Source organism: Mustela nigripes, chromosome 17 (genome assembly GCF_022355385.1).
Source record: "Mustela nigripes isolate SB6536 chromosome 17, MUSNIG.SB6536, whole genome shotgun sequence".
Lineage (NCBI taxonomy): Eukaryota > Metazoa > Chordata > Mammalia > Carnivora > Mustelidae > Mustela > Mustela nigripes.
In genome coordinates this window covers 615,221-633,127 of record NC_081573.1, presented here as the reverse complement: position 1 = coordinate 633,127, position 17,907 = coordinate 615,221, and the positions used below count along the sequence as shown (strand labels likewise).

At 62.8% G+C, this 17,907-nt stretch overlaps 2 protein-coding genes across 4 annotated transcripts; one reads left to right on the top strand and one right to left on the bottom strand.

The window, feature by feature from the left end:
* The first annotated feature begins 1,598 nt into the window (after window positions 1–1,598).
* On the top strand, window positions 1,599–14,820 carry CNOT3 (CCR4-NOT transcription complex subunit 3). 3 transcript variants are annotated; one of them, XM_059381773.1, is made up of 18 exons: window positions 1,599–1,860; window positions 5,486–5,560; window positions 5,677–5,744; window positions 5,991–6,065; window positions 6,179–6,268; window positions 6,416–6,544; window positions 6,646–6,741; window positions 7,736–7,958; window positions 8,054–8,187; window positions 8,469–8,525; window positions 9,113–9,497; window positions 9,574–9,697; window positions 10,210–10,408; window positions 11,747–11,846; window positions 11,941–12,139; window positions 12,406–12,538; window positions 13,192–13,317; window positions 14,473–14,820. In XM_059381773.1, the coding sequence occupies exons 2-18, from the start codon at window positions 5,536–5,538 to the stop codon at window positions 14,569–14,571; spliced, it is 2,262 nt and encodes a 753-aa protein (XP_059237756.1). In that variant the 5' UTR covers window positions 1,599–1,860; window positions 5,486–5,535; the 3' UTR covers window positions 14,572–14,820. The 3 variants fall into 3 exon arrangements, with proteins under 3 accessions (XP_059237756.1, XP_059237757.1, XP_059237755.1); XM_059381774.1 differs by having other exon boundaries at window positions 5,483–5,560; window positions 7,739–7,958; XM_059381772.1 differs by having other exon boundaries at window positions 5,483–5,560.
* LENG1 (leukocyte receptor cluster member 1) lies at window positions 14,778–17,900 on the bottom strand. The gene is made up of 4 exons (XM_059381806.1): window positions 17,593–17,900; window positions 16,498–16,677; window positions 15,632–15,894; window positions 14,778–15,070 (listed from the first exon to the last, which is right to left on the bottom strand). Exons 1-4 carry the CDS (start codon window positions 17,722–17,724, stop codon window positions 14,797–14,799), a joined length of 849 nt encoding a protein of 282 aa, XP_059237789.1. The 5' UTR covers window positions 17,725–17,900; the 3' UTR covers window positions 14,778–14,796.
* Window positions 17,901–17,907: the final 7 nt, after the last annotated feature.

Sequence of the window (17,907 nt, the reverse complement as noted above, 5' to 3'; positions counted from 1 at the left end):
AAGTGTGCATTTCTGGTAAGTTCCTGGGTGATGTATTGGCTGCTGCTTGAGACTCCCTTTGAGAACCACTTCTAGAAAATTCTTTATCAGATGAGCTGCATGTTGGAATCATCTCAGTAGATTTAAAAGTTACTTCTGGTCCCCATCCCCAGAAATTAAGATTTCAGTGTTCTAGGGTAAAAGGATGAGTATCTGGACTTTTCTTTCAAGCCACCCAGGTGATTCTGATGTGCGGGCCAGTTTGAGAACCACCGCTCTGAATCTTGTGGCGCTCTGAATCTTGTGGCGCATCAGCATCACCTGGGACCTCCTGAGGCAGAATCTGCATTTTAACAAATCTTCAGAGGGTTCCCGGGTGTGTGAGAGGCCCTGCCCCAGCCAGGGTCCCCACTTGGGAGGAGCGGTGCTCTAGAGGAGTGACTCTCCCAACTCCAGTGAGCATGGGGATCGCGCAGGGAAGGGTGTCGCAGTGCCGACCTCCAGGCTTTCCTCCCCAGGGACAGGTGGACCCTGTCCCCTCCCTTGCCCTGCGATGCCGGTGCATCCTCCCTCCATCCACCTTCCCATCGTGACTGTCTGACCCTGGAGTCGGCAGCGGCAAGTCAGCCCTCGCATTCACTCGCTCGCTCGTTCAGCAAACAGTTCCTGTCTTCCCGCGGAGGCCAGCTCCGGGAGAGCACACCGGAATCATCCCGGAGTGACGGAAGCGGCGCCAGAGTGGGAAAGCGGGGATCCCCCGAGTGCCTTCTGCAGCGTCGTGCCAGCGCCGAGGACGCGGACGTGCAGGGAGTAGGACCTCCTTGCAGCTTCCTCACCCCCGCGGGCGTGCAGGCGCGAGCGACGTGGGGCGCCGTCCACTGCTCCCTCCCACCCGCAGGACCCGGTCCCGGACCCGTGCCGAACACCGGCCAGCTGCAGGGACACGAGGAACGCGGGAGGCTGCCCTCTACACCATTACCCTCTACACCGGCCAGGGCTAATGGCAGCAGGCAGGGCCACCGAGGGGACCGCTTCCCTCCGGGGGGCCCCAGGGCGGCTTTGATTGGCAGGCGACCTCCGCCCGGCCCCCGCCCGGAAGGCACTTGTCTGCCGCTCATTAGGTGTGCTGCCTTTCACGCCCACGCGCCATGCCTTCCTCCACTTTCCCCACCCACTTCCGAACCCAACCAATAGCTTCAGGGCAGAATATCCTCTCACAACCAATTACAAACGGCTCTAAACTAGACGAACGTCTTCCCGCCCCTCATCAGCCTAGCTCCTCCCCCCGGCCAATTAGTTTAGGAGAAGGGGGCGGGTGTATCCAATCAGCACGACAGTGGCCTCTTGATTGACGCACGGGCCCTCGCGCTGGCGTGTTGTGCCCTGAGGCGGGGAGGAGGAGGAGCGGGGAAGAAAACCTGAGCCAATCCTAGCAGCCTGCGCGGGAGGCCAATCGAACGCCGCGCCTTGGAGCGATTGCCCAATCGGCGAGAGGAGGCCGGCTGCATCCCTGCCAAGGACCAATAGGGAGCGTCCGAGGGGCAAGAGCGACAGGCCGCAGGAGCAATCACAGGCCTATATTCGGGTCTCGGGGGCGGGTCGGCGCCAGAGACGAGAAGAGAGGAGGGGAGGCCTCCTCCGCCGCCGCCATCTTGGACCGGGCCCGGTCAGCTTCCGCGGAGCCATCGGCAGACGCCGCGGCCTCCCTTGAGCCCCGACCCCGTCGTCAGAACAACCCCGGGCCCACTTTCCCCCACCCCACTTCCGCTTCGCGCCGCTATCGCGATAGCGCCCGGACCCGGGGCGCGAGAAAAAGGCGGCGGGCGCTCGCCTCCCCCGCCTGTCGCGATACGCTCCTCAGCGGCGGCGCCAGCTCCTGTGGTGAGAGCGTCAGGCTCGACTGGGCCAGACCCCTTCCCCTCCTCCCCCGGCGCCACCGCCGCCTGTCGCGACATGGCCGCCCCCGGTCCCCCGACCCCCGGCGTGGGCTCCCGGCAGGGGCGGCCGCGGCACCCGCCGCTGGCCTCCCCCCCGCCCCCGCGCCCTCCTCCGCGCCCCGCGGCCGCGCCGGGGGTCCCCTCCCGCGGGGGTGCGGGCGAGCGGGGCCGCTCTTCTTCGCGTCGGTGCGGGCGGCCGGACGGCAGACCCCCGTGGGCGCCGGGCCCGCAGGCGGGGCGGACGTCTCCGTCCCCCCATCTGCCCCACGGCCGGGACCCCTGCACGGCCCGCCGGCCTCCGCCAAAGTTTGCCCTGCAGCGGAAAGTCGGGGCCCGGGGCGCTGCGCCTGCGGGGCGGGCAGGGGTGCGGGCCCGCCTCGGGTCGCGGGTTGCCCCTCTGCCGGGCCGGGTGATGTCACTCCCACTTAACGAGCGCTGTGCCGGGCGCAGGGCTCCCCCGTGGCGCCGCTGCCCGCTCCGTGCCGCAGCCGAGGTCCGCCGTGGGCCGTGCAAGCACCCCTTCCTCCCCCAGACGCCGCCCCTGCCCGTGGGTGTGGGCGTGCTGGCGCCTCCCCCCGCAGCCCGCGCGCGCCCCCGGTCACGCCGGCGCTTGCCGGGGGTCCGGGGCTCACGCGTCCCCCCTCGCACGCAGCTGGAACCCAGGGAGCTAAGGTCTGGCCCTGGGATGTGCAGACTGTGTTGGCTGGGGTGCGCCTTCTGCTCCGGAATCAGGGAGCTCCGTCAGGGTTGCCTTCCCCAGGCGCAGGGTCCTGCCCTTGGCGGTGCCCAGGCTGACGCTTTGCTCTCTTGCGCGGTCCCCCTGCGTGGCTCTAAGGCTTCTGCCTTCCCAGCCCAGGGGGTGCTGGAGATACCACGGAGACACGTCGCCGCTGTCCCTTTGCTGTCTTTCCCAGCTGGGGTTCCCAGACCCCCGCCCTGGCTGTTGGGCCTCCCAGTGGAGACACAGCTGCCTGCACCCCAGGCCCGAACACGTCCCTCTCCCAGAGTCCCGGCGCTCTTTGGGGTGGCAGCGGCAGCCTCGCAGTTTCGGACTGCCTGCCGGCGCTCCTGCCCCGGTGCAAGGCCTCTTCACCAGGGGCGGTGACAGCCCCCAGGGTTGTGTTGGGTCCCAGGCCTGAGCCTTCTACTTTCCTGCCTGGTGTCCTCAGGTCTCTGGGACTGTGCCCTCAGCCCTCAGCTGAGGTTTCAGGGGCTGTCCATTCTCTGGGCCCCTCAGTGAAACGGCTCTTGGCTGCTGTGAGTCTGGCACACTGATCACTCTCCCTGACCTAGAACGGGCTCCTTGAGGGGACGAGACCTGGTGAAGCCTCCTGGGCCAGGGTTCCCCGGTTCCTCCGTTCTGTTTGAGACCCCATGCCGTGAACGAGAAGGCTCTGGGGTGCCTGAGATGCCCCCCCCCCCCCGCCCTGTCTCAGGGTGAGCCTACTGTGGTTACTTACCCTGGGAGATCTTGGTGGACCCCCGTAGGAGCAGTGGGGGCCCCCAGCTCCGTAAGAACAGGGTTTTTCTGTGCTTGTACCTTCACTTCAAGGCTCAAGCTCCACGTTTCTCCCTCATCCTTTGCTGGGGGTGGGGCGGTCTGTCTTCAGAGGGAGGGGCTGTTACCTCTGTGGGGAAGACTGCTGTCCACTGCAGTGCCCAGCTGGGCCCGTGATGCCTCCTGCAACTCCCGTGCTGTCCTCTCTGGGCCTGAGCTGCTCCCCGCTTCGAGGGTCTGAAACCTCACCTCCCTGGGCTGAGGCTCTTGTTCCCCTGGCCCCGTGCCTCCGACTCCATGAGGGCTTGTTGCTCCCTCCGTCTGTTCCCTTCTTGGGGGCATCACCACCTCCTCTAAGCTAGATGACCCGACTCCTCCATGTGGCATGCCTTGTGTAGGGCTGTAAAGTAGGCGTCCTCTTTTCTGGGCTGGAGGCAGGCAGTGCAAGGTCCTGTGTCACATCCCTGTACCTACTTTGGGGCAGTAAGAGGAGTTTCTGTGTTGGGGTCCTGGCCCTCTCCCGAGCTCCCAGGCCAAAGGCCCTTCCCCCATTTCAGTTCGCATCCCCTCTGGGCTACTGGCTACCTCTCCTTCCCAAAGCTGGGATCTTCCTTGTGTGGGGATTGGGCCCCACCTCAGTGTGTCAGCTGGCCCTGGGCCCGGGGTATAGCCATTGTCTCGGTCGGCCCTCGTTGGAGATTTGTGCCCCCTCCAGTCTAAGGTGTCCTAGCCTCTCCCTACCATCCAGAATGGACTCCTGTGGAGGGGGCTGGTATACACAGCTTTAGGACTTGTCCTTCTCAAGCGTGGTCATTCGCTGTCCCGTCGGTAGTTGCTAGCCACCTGCAGTGAAGTAACTGAAGTAAAAATGAAAAGGTCCACTGTTTCGTGCACAAGCCACATCTTCAGCGTTCAGGGGTACAGCTAGCCCAGATGTGGAATGTTTCTATTGTTGCAGAAAGTGTCTTCGGTTGGGACTGTTTTTGTGGGTGGGGATCCTCTTGGTGTGGCCTCCCTTTGGGTTGAGGCTCTTAGTCCTCAAAGCTGCTCTGGGGCCTCTCTTAGGGAGCTGTGCTTTTCAGTAGAGGCCCCCTCTCTGGGGGGTGACCTTGGGCAGTGCACGAGTCCCCTTGGCCTAACCCCTCTGCAAGGCTCCTGCATCCCCCCCCCCCATCTTGATATCAGACCCTAAGTTGTGGCTTCTTCCTGGGCCAGAGCTCCTGGTTTCCTCTGGGCTGCATGTACTTTCAGGGTGAAGATGCCCCACTCTCTAAGTACTTACTGGGCACACGTCCTAGTGGTTTATGTTTTCCCACATCTGTGTCACCATCGCATCTGATCGGTATCTCCTTCGTGTGCACAGACAGCTCTCCTACAGCTGAGGTCCCCTTTCACTCTCCTGGCCCTCTCTGGGGTGATGCCTTCTGCCCCCATACATCTAATTCTTTGGGTTGGGTTGTCCCCCGTGTTTGAACGACTGCTGTGGAATAAATTTGGTGGTGTACAGCCCTCTTCTGCTTGGGACCCAGCCCTGACAAGACGGGTGTGTTTAGCTTTTCCTGATTTCAGGCCCTTCCCATCTCCCCTTGCTCCCACTCCGTCTCCTACAGTTACTAAACACAGACAGCGTCTGGCTCTTTTTCCCGCAAAGTCTTCATCTTCTGAGCTGTCTGAGGGGTCACTTCTCTGGTGTTAGGATTCTAGTCACCTGTGTGCCCTACCCCACTGTGGGCCTTCCTCCCCTGCACCCAGCCGTGGGCTGCTTGGCCGCTTCCTGCTTTAAATCATCCAGAGCGTCATCTGCAAGAAGGTGTTCTACGCTCTAGGAATTTCTTACTTCCTGGGAAAAAGTACATCTGGTTCCTTGTTCCAGCAATCTTCCAGAGAACTCAGCCCCTGTGCTGGGCTGTCTGGGCAGCATAAGTAGAACTCAGCCTGATCTCTGTCATCAGATAATAAATGCGTCTTCCCTTTACCATGCCATGTACCCTCCCGTTCCCAGCCTCGTTCATGTCTCCGTGTCTGGACCAGCCAGGGAGTAAACACGCGTCCCTTCCTTCTCTCTCAGCAGCGTCCGTCTCCAAGAGAGTATGAAGAGCCTGCATCTGTAGGGCAGGGAAGATGGCGGACAAGCGCAAACTCCAAGGTACTGGTCTCCTCGCCCGCTGCCTGTGTAGCCACATGCTCACTGTCCTCAGAGGTCCTCCTCGGATGCCTGCTGCCTTGGCAGGGTGCTCACAGCCTTCTCTCGTCCCTGGCCAGGTGAGATTGATCGCTGCCTCAAGAAGGTGTCCGAGGGCGTGGAGCAGTTTGAAGATATCTGGCAGAAGGTACAGGGCATGGGACCCTAAAGATCTGGGTCTCCGGGGAGGAGAGCACAGGACGAGGTTCAGGTCTGTGGGTGTAGGCCAGGGAGAGGGATTGTGGGTCCAGGTGCTGAGGACCTAAGCAGCAGCTCTGAGATGGACTGGGGTGGGGGGTGGGTGTCCCCAGCCCTAGGAGACAAGTTTTACCACTGGAGTGGGCACGAGGGCCCCAAGTCCCACACTGACGCCTGGGCTCTCTTCATCCCTCAGCTCCACAATGCAGCCAACGCGAACCAGAAAGAAAAGTATGAGGCTGACCTAAAGAAGGAGATTAAGAAGCTCCAAGTGAGGGGACTAGCCTGGATTCCTGTGTCCTAAGGGCGGAGGGAGGAGGGGCTGGCGGCCTCCGTGCCCGGGTCTGAGGCGGTGGAACTGTCTCGCTTTTCCTCCACCTGCAGCGGCTGAGGGACCAGATCAAGACATGGGTAGCGTCCAACGAGATCAAGGACAAGAGGCAGCTCATAGACAACCGCAAGCTCATTGAGACGGTAGGAGCCCAGAGCCTGGAACCTGAGAGGTGGGAGGTGGTTGATTCCTGGGTCCCCAGAAGTCCCTAGAAGAGGAAGGTTTCTCCCTCCCAGGGGGAAGGGAAGAGGCAGTGGGCTGAGATCTCTTTCCACCTGTGCTGTCCACAGCAAATGGAACGGTTCAAAGTTGTGGAGCGAGAGACCAAGACTAAAGCCTACAGCAAAGAGGGCCTGGGCCTGGCTCAGAAGGTGGACCCTGCCCAGAAGGAGAAGGAGGAGGTTGGCCAGTGGCTCACGGTGAGTCAGGGAAGAGAAGAGGAGGGGACCTCAGGGCCCCAATCCCGGGCATCCATGGGGACCCTGGCTGACCACCTGCCTTTGCTCGCCCTCTCCCCTAGAACACCATCGACACCCTGAACATGCAGGTGGACCAGTTCGAGAGTGAAGTGGAGTCGCTGTCCGTGCAGACACGCAAGAAGAAGGGGGACAAGGATGTGAGTGGGGGACCCTGCGCCCAGGGGAAAGAGACGGGCTGAGGCGAGTCGGGGGTTAGTGGCCACTGGGGGTGACCCATGTTGGTGAACCAGTCTTGGGTCCAGCTTCAGTAAGCAGTGGCACCCTGGAAACGAGGAGCAGTTTGGGGTAACATGCTGGGTTCTGCCAGGGTCGCTGACGTAGCAAGAGCGGTTGGCCACACGGGGTGGGGAGGTCTGAGGGCTGAAGCCGTGGCATCCTAGTTCTGAGAAGGCCCAGGTCCTGAGGCCGCAAGGAGAAATGAGGCTCATTTGCGCTGAGAAGAGTAGTTTTGGGGCAAAGCCAGATCTAGGGGCCCCGATGCCGAAACTCCGGGGTCATAGGGTGTGGGTTCCGGGGGCTGCAGAGCACATGTACTTGTTGGCACAGGAAACATAGAGAATGGAGAGCTGGGTCCAGGATGCGGGGTGGTGGGAAATGAGCCTGGTTTGGGCGTCTGAGCCTCAAGGGGTTTGGGAAGCTGGAGCCTGAAGGAGAGATGGAATAGGTCATTGTGGAGGGAGAGGATTTAGAATTGAGGCCTTGGCTGGGGCTGGCGCCTGGAGAGCCCAGGGGCTAAGCTGCTGAATGTGTATCCCGCAGGGTGGGCCACGTGAGGACAGAGATGCCGGCTCCCTGCAAACGGGCGTCATCACTGTTGGGGTTAGAGCAGATGGGGGTGCGATGGGCTGCAGTTTGGAGGTCCGGGCTGTTGGGCGCTGCAGGGGGCCATGGGGTAGGAGCACAAGGCTTTCTGGTTTTGGGGGAGCTTCCTGGGGTGTCTGGGTGGGAGCTGGGGATCCTTGAGGGGCTGGGATGGGGCACAGACTGACTCCATACTGCCTACGGCAGGAGGGGCCGGAGTGGAGCCTCTGGGTCTCTGCGGGGGTCGGGGACTGAGGACAGGTTCTGTGGAGGCAGGAGGGGCCTGGCCAGGCGCCCTGCAGCCCCTGAGCCTGGCCCTGGGCTCGCCAGCAGAAGCAGGACCGGATCGAGGGCCTGAAGCGGCACATCGAGAAGCACCGCTACCATGTCCGCATGCTGGAGACCATCCTGCGCATGCTGGACAATGACTCCATCCTTGTGGATGCCATCCGCAAGATCAAGGATGACGTCGAGTACTACGTCGACTCGTCCCAGGACCCCGACTTCGAGGAGAACGAGTTCCTCTACGACGACCTGGACCTCGAGGACATTCGTGAGGCCCGGGGCTGGCCTGCGGGCATGGGGCAGTGAGGGCCCGGTTGGGGGGGTGTCCCAGCCCATCGAGCCTGCCTCTTCCTGCCCCCACAGCACAGGCGCTGGTCGCCACCTCCCCCCCCAGCCACAGTCACATGGAGGATGAGATCTTCAACCAGTCCAGCAGCACACCCACCTCCACGACCTCCAGCTCTCCCATCCCGCCCAGCCCGGCCAACTGCACCACGGTGAGGAGGTGACCCAAGGGGAACCTGAGGGAACTGCGAGTGGGGGCTCGGTGTCCTGGGTGCGGGCCCTGAGGATGGGTCCTGGGCGTGCGGCGCGGGCAGGGAATCGAGGGTTGGAGTCCCTAAGGAGAGCAGTCCCCAGGCTGTAGAGGCTGGCGGGGTGCTGGCTCCCCGGTGAGGCTCGGGACACAGGTCCCACAGCGGTCCCGGGGGCATCAGAGTTGGGCCTCTCTACTGGGTCCCTCGAGCTCACACCAGTTTCACTCGGCACCCCACCTCAGGAAAACTCTGAAGATGATAAGAAAAGGGGACGCTCGACGGATAGCGAAGTCAGCCAGGTAGGTGTGACCTCCCGGGGCAGGAGCATGTGCTTCAACCAGGGTGTCAAGGAGTGGCCTGCTGGGAGGGCTTGAGGGGAAGTGGGGAGGTTCTCAGGACCTGGGGTGTGCAGTGAGGGCTGGGCCGCGGGCCACCAGGCAGTGCTGGGTGGCAGGCGTGTCCCTGCTGCTTTCTGGGGGCTGGTCAGCAGCGGCCCTTCCAGTTACTTTGTGAGCCTTTCAGTGACCTTCAGAGCCACTGGCCCATTTCAGGCTGCTTTTCCTTCTCTTGAACTGTTAGCTGCTTCCAGCTGATCTTCCCTTGAGGACGTAGCTGCTATCCTGACGTCCGGGGGTGGGGGCGTCTCCCCTGTGGGCTGCCATGGGGAGGTGTCCACGCAGGATGTGGGAGGCTGGGTGTGGACGGGAATGCGTGTGAGTAGTTTAGGTGTCAAGGTGGTGATTGAAGCTTTGAGGGTAAGGTCAAGGGGAGGGGAGAGCTAGGGGCAGCCGGGCACTGCAAGGATGGTGGAGCCCCGCTTGGGGCAGGGGGGCTCAGCAGACCCACTGGCCCAGTGGGGCCTGACCCTTTTCTCTCTTCCCTGCAGTCTCCAGCCAAAAATGGCTCTAAGCCTGTCCACAGCAGCCAGCACCCTCAGTCCCCGGCTATGCCGCCCAGCTACCCACCTGGCCCCCCGCCTGCTGCCTCCGCCCTGAGCACTGCCTCTGGCAACAATGGGGCCTCTACCCCAGCAGCGCCGGCGAGCGCCCTGGGCCCCAAGGCCAGCCCGGCTCCCAGCCACGGGTCAGGCACCCCTGCCCCCTATGCCCAGGCTGTAGCCCCGCCAGCCCCCAGTGGGTCCAGCAGCACCCAGCCCCGGCCGCCCAGTGTCCAGCCTGGTGGGGGAGGGGGAGGCGGCGGAGGGGGCGGCAGCGGCAGCAGCAGTAACAGCAGTGGAGGCGGAGGCCCTGGCAAGCAGAACGGCGCCACCAGTAAGCAGGGTGGCTGGGGGGGGGAGGGGGTCCTGCTGTGGTCAGCCCGTTCTCATGCCCCGTTTCCTGCCCCCAGGTTACAGCTCAGTGGTGGCAGACAGCCCAGCAGAGGTGGCACTCAGCAGCAGTGGGGGCAGCAGCGCCAGTAGCCAGGCTCTGGGCCCCCCGTCGGGCCCCCACAACCCACCTCCCAGCACCTCGTGAGTGTCTGCCCCTGCCTTTGCCAGGACTTCGCCCACCTGGTCGGGCGTCATGTCCCCACTTCTTTCCTCCCAGGACATAGTATCAGTCAGTCCCTTAGCTTGACCCTTTGGAATGTTTTAAAACATTTCTCGGGCAATTGGGATTGTTCTTAGAGTCCCCTCACGTCCCCTTTCCAGAGCCTGCCCTAGACCCACCTGACTCCCCTCCAAAAGCTGCTTGTTCAGTTCTCAGGTCAGACCTTTCGAGAGAGTCCTCATTTCTCAGAAGTTTGCCCCCAGAAAGATTGTGACGTCCGAAGGACAATAGGGAAGACCTTCTTCCAGGGTCTGCCCGACCGCCAGGCTCTGGGTGGGCCACCTCACGGGGCATCTGCCTGAGGCGACCCATGCTGTGGGTGGAACACTGACCTCTCCCTTGGTCCCCGTCCGTAGACTGGTGCAGAGGTCCGACTCATCCCCCACCTGCCCAGGCCTCCTGTTCTCTGAGCCCTCTTCTCCCTCCTTCCCAGGAAAGAACCCAGTGCGGCAGCCTCAGCGGGAGCTGGGGGTGTAGCTCCAGGCTCAGGGAACAACACAGGGGGACCCAGCCTCCTGGTGCCACTTCCTGTGAACCCTCCCAGCTCCCCGACACCCAGCTTCAGCGAGGCCAAGGCAGCCGGTGCCCTGCTCAACGGGCCTCCGCAGTTCAGCACTGCCCCGGAGATCAAGGTGGGCCGCAGGCTTCCCTGCACGTGTGCTGTCCCCTTCCTCCAGGTCTGCTGGCCACCCCCACCCCATACACCCTCACCTGGTCCCCAGGCTCTGGCACTCTGCAGCTCTGTCCTGTGCTCTGACTTCCCACCGTCCTCTCTATCCCCGTATCCCCTTGCTCCGGCACACACCCCACCTTTTGGCTCACCGCCCTCCTTTTCCCTTCACTGGCGTCCACTCTGGGCCATGGTTCGTGCTGGGTGAGCACACCCAGGTCTTCCACCTCCTCTATAGGAAGCCGACCAGGACTGCACAGGGCTGGGGGCAGTGGGTGCTGTGGACCTGCAGAGGTGCCTTGGACTTGGGGTGATGGCCCAGCAAGGCCTTGGCGAGGAGACCTAAGCTGGGAGCAATGGGGGTCCCAGGGTCAGGAAAGGCTGAGGAAGGGGTGGTTCTCTTGTGTCTCTCGTGCCAGGGTTGCAGGAGGGCCGCTACTGGAGCGGGGGAGAACGCTGGGGCAGGGCTCCGCAGATACGAGATGGGGGCACAAGTGGGCTGCAGGGCTGCGAGCGTGGTCCGGTGTTCTGGGGAGGCAGTGGGGTCCTGCCAGAGTCCGAAAGGGGAGTAGGATGTGGGAGTGAATTTCTAGGCCTGCGTTTAACCTTAGCTCTGCCGTGTCAGAGTCTGGGCCCCCGTCCTGCATGGCCTTCCCTCTGGACAAAGCAGGTGCTCCCAGTTGCACCCCTGGTATGACAGGACACAAGCCCTGGGAATGGTGTGGGGCCCAGAGTAAGCACGTGGTTCAGAGGTACACAGACAGGAAATTTACTGCGTGTCTCTGAGGAGGAGGGGTCTGCTGGCTTGTGAGTGGAGAAAGGACAGAGAAGGATGGGGCTAGACCAGTCCCTCTGGGGCCACTGAGAAAAGCATGGGGGGCGGGAGGGTGTGAGGGTCAGGTTCGCGAGGACGGCCCCGGAGGCCTGGGCAGCACGGAGGCCTGGGCAGGCAGCACTACCTGCAGGCCCGCCTGTCCGCCAGCGAGGAGCTGGGATGCCATGGGTGCCAGGAGACTGCCCCACGGCCCTGTGCCAGCTGGACAGGGGGGTGGGGCGCACGCGGTGTAGCATCCTGGGCAATGGGGTGGGGGTGTGCAGGCCAGTGTTCCCGGACCTGCCGTTGTGGTCCGGCGTGGTAGGGGCCCCAGCAAACAGCCACTCCTCAGATGCTGCACGTGCCCCCACATCTACACCATCTCCCCGTTAGGTGGGGTGGCAGCAAGGCTCTTCACGCTGGTGGCCTTGGCCCGACGCCCACCGGAGGACGTGGAGCGTGGTGCCAGCACTCTTCTCTTTGCAGGCCCCAGAGCCCCTGAGCTCTCTCAAGTCCATGGCGGAGCGGGCAGCCATCAGCTCCGGCATCGAGGACCCCGTGCCAGCGCTGCACCTGACTGAGCGAGGTGTGGGTCTGGGGGAGGCGGAAGGTGGCTGGAGAGCAGGGGGACAGGCCCCCCACCAGCCTCACCGAAGGGCCTGTCCCCATTCCCCCCACAGACATCATCCTGAGCAGCACATCTGCCCCACCAGCCTCCGCGCAGCCGCCCCTACAGCTGTCAGAGGTGAACATCCCACTGTCCCTGGGCGTGTGTCCGCTGGGGCCTGTGCCCCTCACCAAGGAGCAGCTGTACCAGCAGGCTATGGAGGAGGCTGCCTGGCACCACATGCCTCATCCCTCAGACTCAGAGCGCATCCGGTGAGGCACCGGGACCCCTAGGCACGTGGGAGGCGGTCCAGGCCAGGGACCTGGTCCCCTGGTCCTGGGACATGAGGTCAGGCTGGGCACTGGACTTGGGGCTGTCCATGAGAGCTGGGGTCCGAGGCACTTGGGGTGGGGATGACCAGGTGCTGGAGACCTTGCCCCTGAGCAGTGGGGCACAGGGGGCAGGTCGTGGCTACGATCCGGTCCACGGACCACAAGGCCTGTTGGGCATGGCCGCCAAACCTCCTGTCCCTTCACAGGCAGTACCTCCCCCGGAATCCCTGCCCGACGCCCCCCTACCACCACCAGATGCCACCCCCACACTCGGACACCGTGGAGTTCTACCAGCGCCTGTCAACAGAGACGCTCTTCTTCATCTTCTACTATCTGGAGGTACAGCAGGGCCCCCGGGGCAGCCTCGGGCCCCCCGGCTTCGCCGCCACCGCCGCCGTCCCCCCTCGGGCTGGAGGGGTGAGGTGGGTGCCCCACTGCGGCCACCGGGACCGCACCCCCTCCCCATCCCCCAGTCCTGCCCTCCCTGCCCCCCACTTCCCCCACAGGCAGACCCGTCCCTGTCCACACACTTCAGCACAGACATGTCTGTGTTGAGGTCGAGGGCCAGGTCGGTCCACTGAGGGGACCAGGGAGCCTCAGCCCCACTCCGGCCGCCCGTGGCTGTGCCCACAGTGTCCATCCCCATGCAGTCTCGCCAGCCCCTGGAGGCCACTAGGGAACTGTCTCCTCTGCATGACCCCAGGGAGTCGTGACAAGCTCCCCCTCCCAGTCTCAGTCCTGCCAGGGGAAGCTTTCTAACTGCCCGTCCTCCGCACTCAGCACGCAGTAGTTTTTCTTCTCTTGAAGCTGCTCTGAGCGGTTTATACCCGCTGACCAGCAGTGGTAGGTTCCATGCCCCAGCCCCTCAGCAAGCGGACTGACCGGCCCCACCTCAGCCTACGGCGGGCCCCGGGTCAGCCTGAGGCCCTGTGCCCCGTGCCTCCACCAATGTGGGGGCCCCCTGACCCCTGCTTCCACCCTTCCTCCTCCAGGGCACGAAGGCGCAGTACCTGGCAGCCAAGGCCCTGAAGAAGCAGTCGTGGCGATTCCACACCAAGTACATGATGTGGTTCCAGAGGCACGAGGAGCCTAAGACCATCACCGATGAGTTTGAGCAGGTGAGGGCCCCTCCCTGTGCCCCGCCCACCCCCTGCCTCCAGCATGAGCCCTGTGCTCTGCGGGGGGGGGGGGGGGGGGGGGCTGTCATCTTCTCCTCTCTATGGGCTGCTAGTGGTCCCGTAGCCCCTGGGCCCATACTGTGCGTGCTGCCTCCCACCTGGGAACATGAGCCGCTCCCTGACCCATCGCCCCTCGCCCAGCAGAGCTGGGGCTCTGTAGCACACACGAAGGGGGATGCTAATCAGAACCCCCATCTGCTGCACTCCACTTGGGTTTGAGGCCAGCCCAAGCTGGGTGACCTTGGGCGAGTGGCTTGGACCTGTCTCCCTCTCCTCACACGCAAACACAGGCTGCCACACCCCGTGTGCAGTTGTTACCAGGACTGAGTTAATGACGTGTAAGTACTTAACACGACCACTCCGTGGTCAGGTATCAGGCATCAGGCATGTATTTCGTTTCCAGTAACTCTGAATCACTATATTCCGCATTGGTCTCTTCCACCAAATATTTGCCCGAGGCCAAGTACTGAACAAAACCCTGTCCTCCTGGAGCTCAGTCCCCTCACCTCCCTTCTTTCAGCTTCCTTGAAGCATATCAGACAATCATGCAGACCCAGCCTCCTTCCCCATCCTCTCAGCTGTTAACCAGATTCCCTGTCCCATCTTGGTTTGGGCCCATGCACTCCTCCAAGTGCCCGTCAAGGCCTCCCTCCTTCAGAAATATCACACCACCACGGTCACCAATAAAACATCTGTCCCAACAGCGTGCCTGGCTGTAGACTGAGCCTGTTCCGTTCTCTCGGATGGGGTAACGGCCTCAGGGTTGTGTGAAAACTAAATGCTAGGACCCAGCTCGGGCACCGAGTGCCAGTTCTGGCCCTCACGCCGCAGCCATCCAAGAAGCCGCAGACACTGTGTAAACGTGCCTGGGGTGGAGACCCAGCTCGGGCCTCTCCGCGCCTCCCCGTTCCCTCTGACAGGGGCAGGAGAGCCTGAGAAGAGCCTGGTGAGGGTGGAGGGACACGGCCTGTGCATGCAGGGCCCCTGGCCCAGCGCCTGGCACAATCTGGCCCTGAGCTCTGTCCCCTTTGTCCGTGCAGCCCAGAGCCCCTGCACCTCCTCGCCCACTCACTGACCACCTTCTCCCCTGGCCAGGGCACCTACATCTACTTTGACTACGAGAAGTGGGGCCAGCGGAAGAAGGAAGGCTTCACCTTTGAGTACCGCTACCTGGAGGACCGGGACCTCCAGTGACACCGGCCCCTTCCTCCACCCTCCCCACCCCCCCGCATGCTGACACCCACCCCCTGCCCAGGCGAGGGCCCTGCCCTGGAAGACTGGGGGAGGCCCCAGGCCAGGGGCAGCCCTCTCCCCCAGGAAGCAGCCCCACCTGGGGGCCCCGGGGGCGAGGGCTGCCCCCTCCTCCCCTCCCCAGTGAGGGACATTTTTTGGTAAACCTATTTTCATTTTGGAAAATATTTATGAATAAATAGTTTTATATGACGGCTGGCAGCTACGGCCTCTCCTCTCCCCCCAGGAGTCAGTGAGCACTTGGGTCTTGCTGGCGGGACGCCGGGCCCACTGGGGGTTGAACTGGGAGTTGTACCGCCTCCGCCGTTCATCGGCCTCCTCTTCAGGTTGGTCTTCCTGGGGGGCTGTGCCTCGGACTTGGGCCAGCAGGGCCTCTGCACGAGCCCGTTCCGTTGCTTCCCGCCGAAGACGTTCAGCTCGAAGCTGGTCCAGGGATGGGGGCCTGGGGGAAAGGAGTCAGGTCAGGAAGTTCACAGCCCCTGGAACACTCCCCCAACCCCCACCTTGCAGCAGACGCTCTGGACTGTGAGGCCAGGGGGTGGGAAGCTGGCTTCATGCTGCGCACAAGGATCCCATCACCGCCCTTTACAGTCAGTGCCTCTCCAGATCCAGAAAGCTCCCTGTTAATCAGCTGAAACAACACATCCAGGCTTCAGTTTCCCCTTCTGTGGATGACCCAACTGTCTGCTTGGGGGGGTTGTCCTGCTGGGACACAAACCTGCTGACCCCATGGCTCTCAAACTCAAAACCCCCGAGACCTAAAGCTTTCTGGGGTCTAACCACTATTTTGCATGGAAACACCAAAAAAAACTCAAAACGAGGCTAGGTGTCCTGTACCTGCAGTGTCTCCCCAGAAGCCACCGGCCACTCCACACTGAACACTGCCTAGGGATCTCAGGAAAGCAGGCTTGCCGTGTCAGGGTCCCAAAACTGCATGTGGAGAGTGGCCTCTCAGCCGCGCAGCCCCAGTCCTCGAGCCCACAGGCCAGCCCAGCTTGCTTACCCTCCTGGCCGCTGCTTCTCGGGCACCCCCTTCCCCTTCATTTTGTGGCCGCCATCCTCTCCGCTGTGCCACCGCTTCCTCCGCAAATGCTTCTCCATCTCCCGAAGAGGGTCCAGGCGGTTCTTGATCTTCTCATCTGGACCTGGGCCAGGCTTGGGGGCCCCTCGCCCCGGGGGGAGCTGGTACCAAGGTGGCTGAGTCTGGGCTTCCGCTGCACTCTGGCCCAGGTATGTCAGGATGCCCAGAGCTTTCTCCTGCCTCTCCTGAGGGGAACAGAAACTAGGGAGGTGAGGATGTCCCCTCGGGGAGCCCTCCACGTGACCACACGACACCTGAGGCTCCTGGACAGGCAGAACCAGCATTAGCCAGCCCAGCAATGTGTTAAGGACAGTGGGGCTCATGCCCTGGACAGTAACAAGCATCAGGGAAGGACAGGGTACACTTTAGGGATCAGAGGCAGGCAACTCTGGGGAGATAAGCTGAAGACAGACCTGAAAGCAGCTCGCAAAGTAAAAGTGAGGCAAGACAAAGGCAAGATTAGGATCTGGTAGGAATCCCTGACAGCAGGTGAGGTGATGGACACTGAAAGAGCTCCGTAACCTTCCCCTAACCCTTAGAGGGCCCTGTCCCATCAAGGGGTTTATACCTAACAGTCCCACAGCTGGGCGGGGAGGGGATTCCATCACCCACTTCCAAGCCCCTTGCAGGCCTGGATGGCAATAACCCACACTCCTGAGTACGGTGTTCCATACTGAGCTCATCTCATCACCATCCACCGCCCCCCCCAGCCCCCCCCCCCGGCCAACTATTCCAGTCAGTCACCCCCAGGCTCTACCCAGGACTCACTAGGTGGGGGGCCAGCTTACTTTCTCCAGTCGCTTTTCTTCCTCGTACTCTTTATTGCCTCTGGTCCCCCCTTTCCCTTCCTCCAGCAGCTCCCGAAATAGGTCCACAGGGCCAGAACCGCGGGCTCCCGCCTCTGCTGATTCGAGCTCAGGGAGAGAGCTCCGGTGCCTGGCTTTGTTCCGCAGGAATTCTGTGCGGGCCTAGGGAAAAGAAAGTTACAGGCAGAGTATTCAGAACCTAGACGGGACTCCAAAGACTGGGAGACGGTTTCTGAGTATGTCGGAGGGAGCCCCAGTGCTGGTGCTGGGGGCTGTAAGGAAGAGTACATGGACCGGGGAGACAGGGGAAGGAAGCAACACCTGGGCCTGTACGCTGCCGCTCGGTCAACCAGTAGGGTCCCAGGCTCAGGTGACAATCAAAACAGCTGTGAAGGCAGCCCAAAACAGGAGAGCAGGCGACCGGAACTAAAGGTAGGGCTCCCAGTCACCGCCCCGGAGACGACGAGCAATCTCTACTGGCAAAAGCGAACTTTAAGAACGCAGATCACCTCCGGGCCCGACTGGACAAAGGATTGCAAACTAGAGATTAGCAGTTGCACCGTAAGCCCGGGGGCGTGTGGGGGGGGGACGGCAAGGAGCTCGCCCCACCGTCGTGGCCTTTCGGAAGCCATCCCCCCTCTCTGCACAGGCGGGACATTGCCCCTCCAACCACGAATGAGAGGCCGCAGGTCAGGCGCTCTGCGAGCAAACAGTAGGCGCTCAACAGGGAGGTTGCGCAGGCAAACTAAACGGGACCGAGTTTCCTTGAACTGCGCAAGGATTCTTCTTTCACCAGCCCCTCCTGTGCCACGCACTCTGGCCTTGCGAACTACGCGAGTGGGAGAAAACCTGGGCAAGGGGGAGGCGCAGGTGGGGCCCCCCGCAGCGGGTCGGGAGTTGGCACTGGGAGATGGGGAGGCGGGGGCCACGCAGGTGGGGCCCGGCGCTTTCAGCCGCGCCCAGCCCCGCCGGCCTCACGGGACGCAGCGCGCCTGCGCGCCACCCCAGCATCCGGCCCCTCCCCACACGCCTGCGCGCTCGGCCCGGGAGTCCCGCCCGACCGCACTCGGGGCTTACCTCCTGCTGGGCAAGCAGCACCCTCCGCTCCCGCTCTTTCTCCTCCTCCCGGGCCTGAGCCTCGTCACGCCGCACGCGGGCCACATTGTCCTTGTTCCGGACGTGCCAACTCTTCTTGGGCAAGATATTCATGGCGTCTCAGCCGTCCGCCGACTGGCAGGCCCGCCTCCGAGTACTTCCTATTGGCGAGACGATGACCCTCCCTGTGGTTCCTGCTGCAGTCACGGATTGGTCCTGGGCTGACTGCCACGCCCCCCACTCCGTAGCGACAGCTTATTGGCTGAGATGTCGAATTTGGGGTTGGCGTAGCTTAGC

What these genes read in the sequence shown, in the direction of transcription:
- CNOT3 (XM_059381773.1), top strand. Translation starts at nt 5,536, where the DNA reads ATGGCGGACAAGCGCAAACTCCAAG. An exon ending in AGGTTGGCCAGTGGCTCACG is followed by an intron (nt 6,545 to 6,645) that starts GTGAGTCAGGGA and finishes CCTCTCCCCTAG; the next exon opens with AACACCATCGACACCCTGAA. An exon ending in CGGATAGCGAAGTCAGCCAG is followed by an intron (nt 8,526 to 9,112) that starts GTAGGTGTGACC and finishes TCTTCCCTGCAG; the next exon opens with TCTCCAGCCAAAAATGGCTC.
- LENG1 (XM_059381806.1), bottom strand. Translation starts at nt 17,724, where the DNA reads ATGAATATCTTGCCCAAGAAGAGTTGGCACGTCCGGAACAAGGACAAT. An exon ending in TGCTGCTTGCCCAGCAGGAG is followed by an intron (nt 16,678 to 17,592) that starts GTAAGCCCCGAG and finishes TCTTTTCCCTAG; the next exon opens with GCCCGCACAGAATTCCTGCG. An exon ending in GAGAAGCAGCGGCCAGGAGG is followed by an intron (nt 15,071 to 15,631) that starts GTAAGCAAGCTG and finishes CCTTTCCCCCAG; the next exon opens with GCCCCCATCCCTGGACCAGC.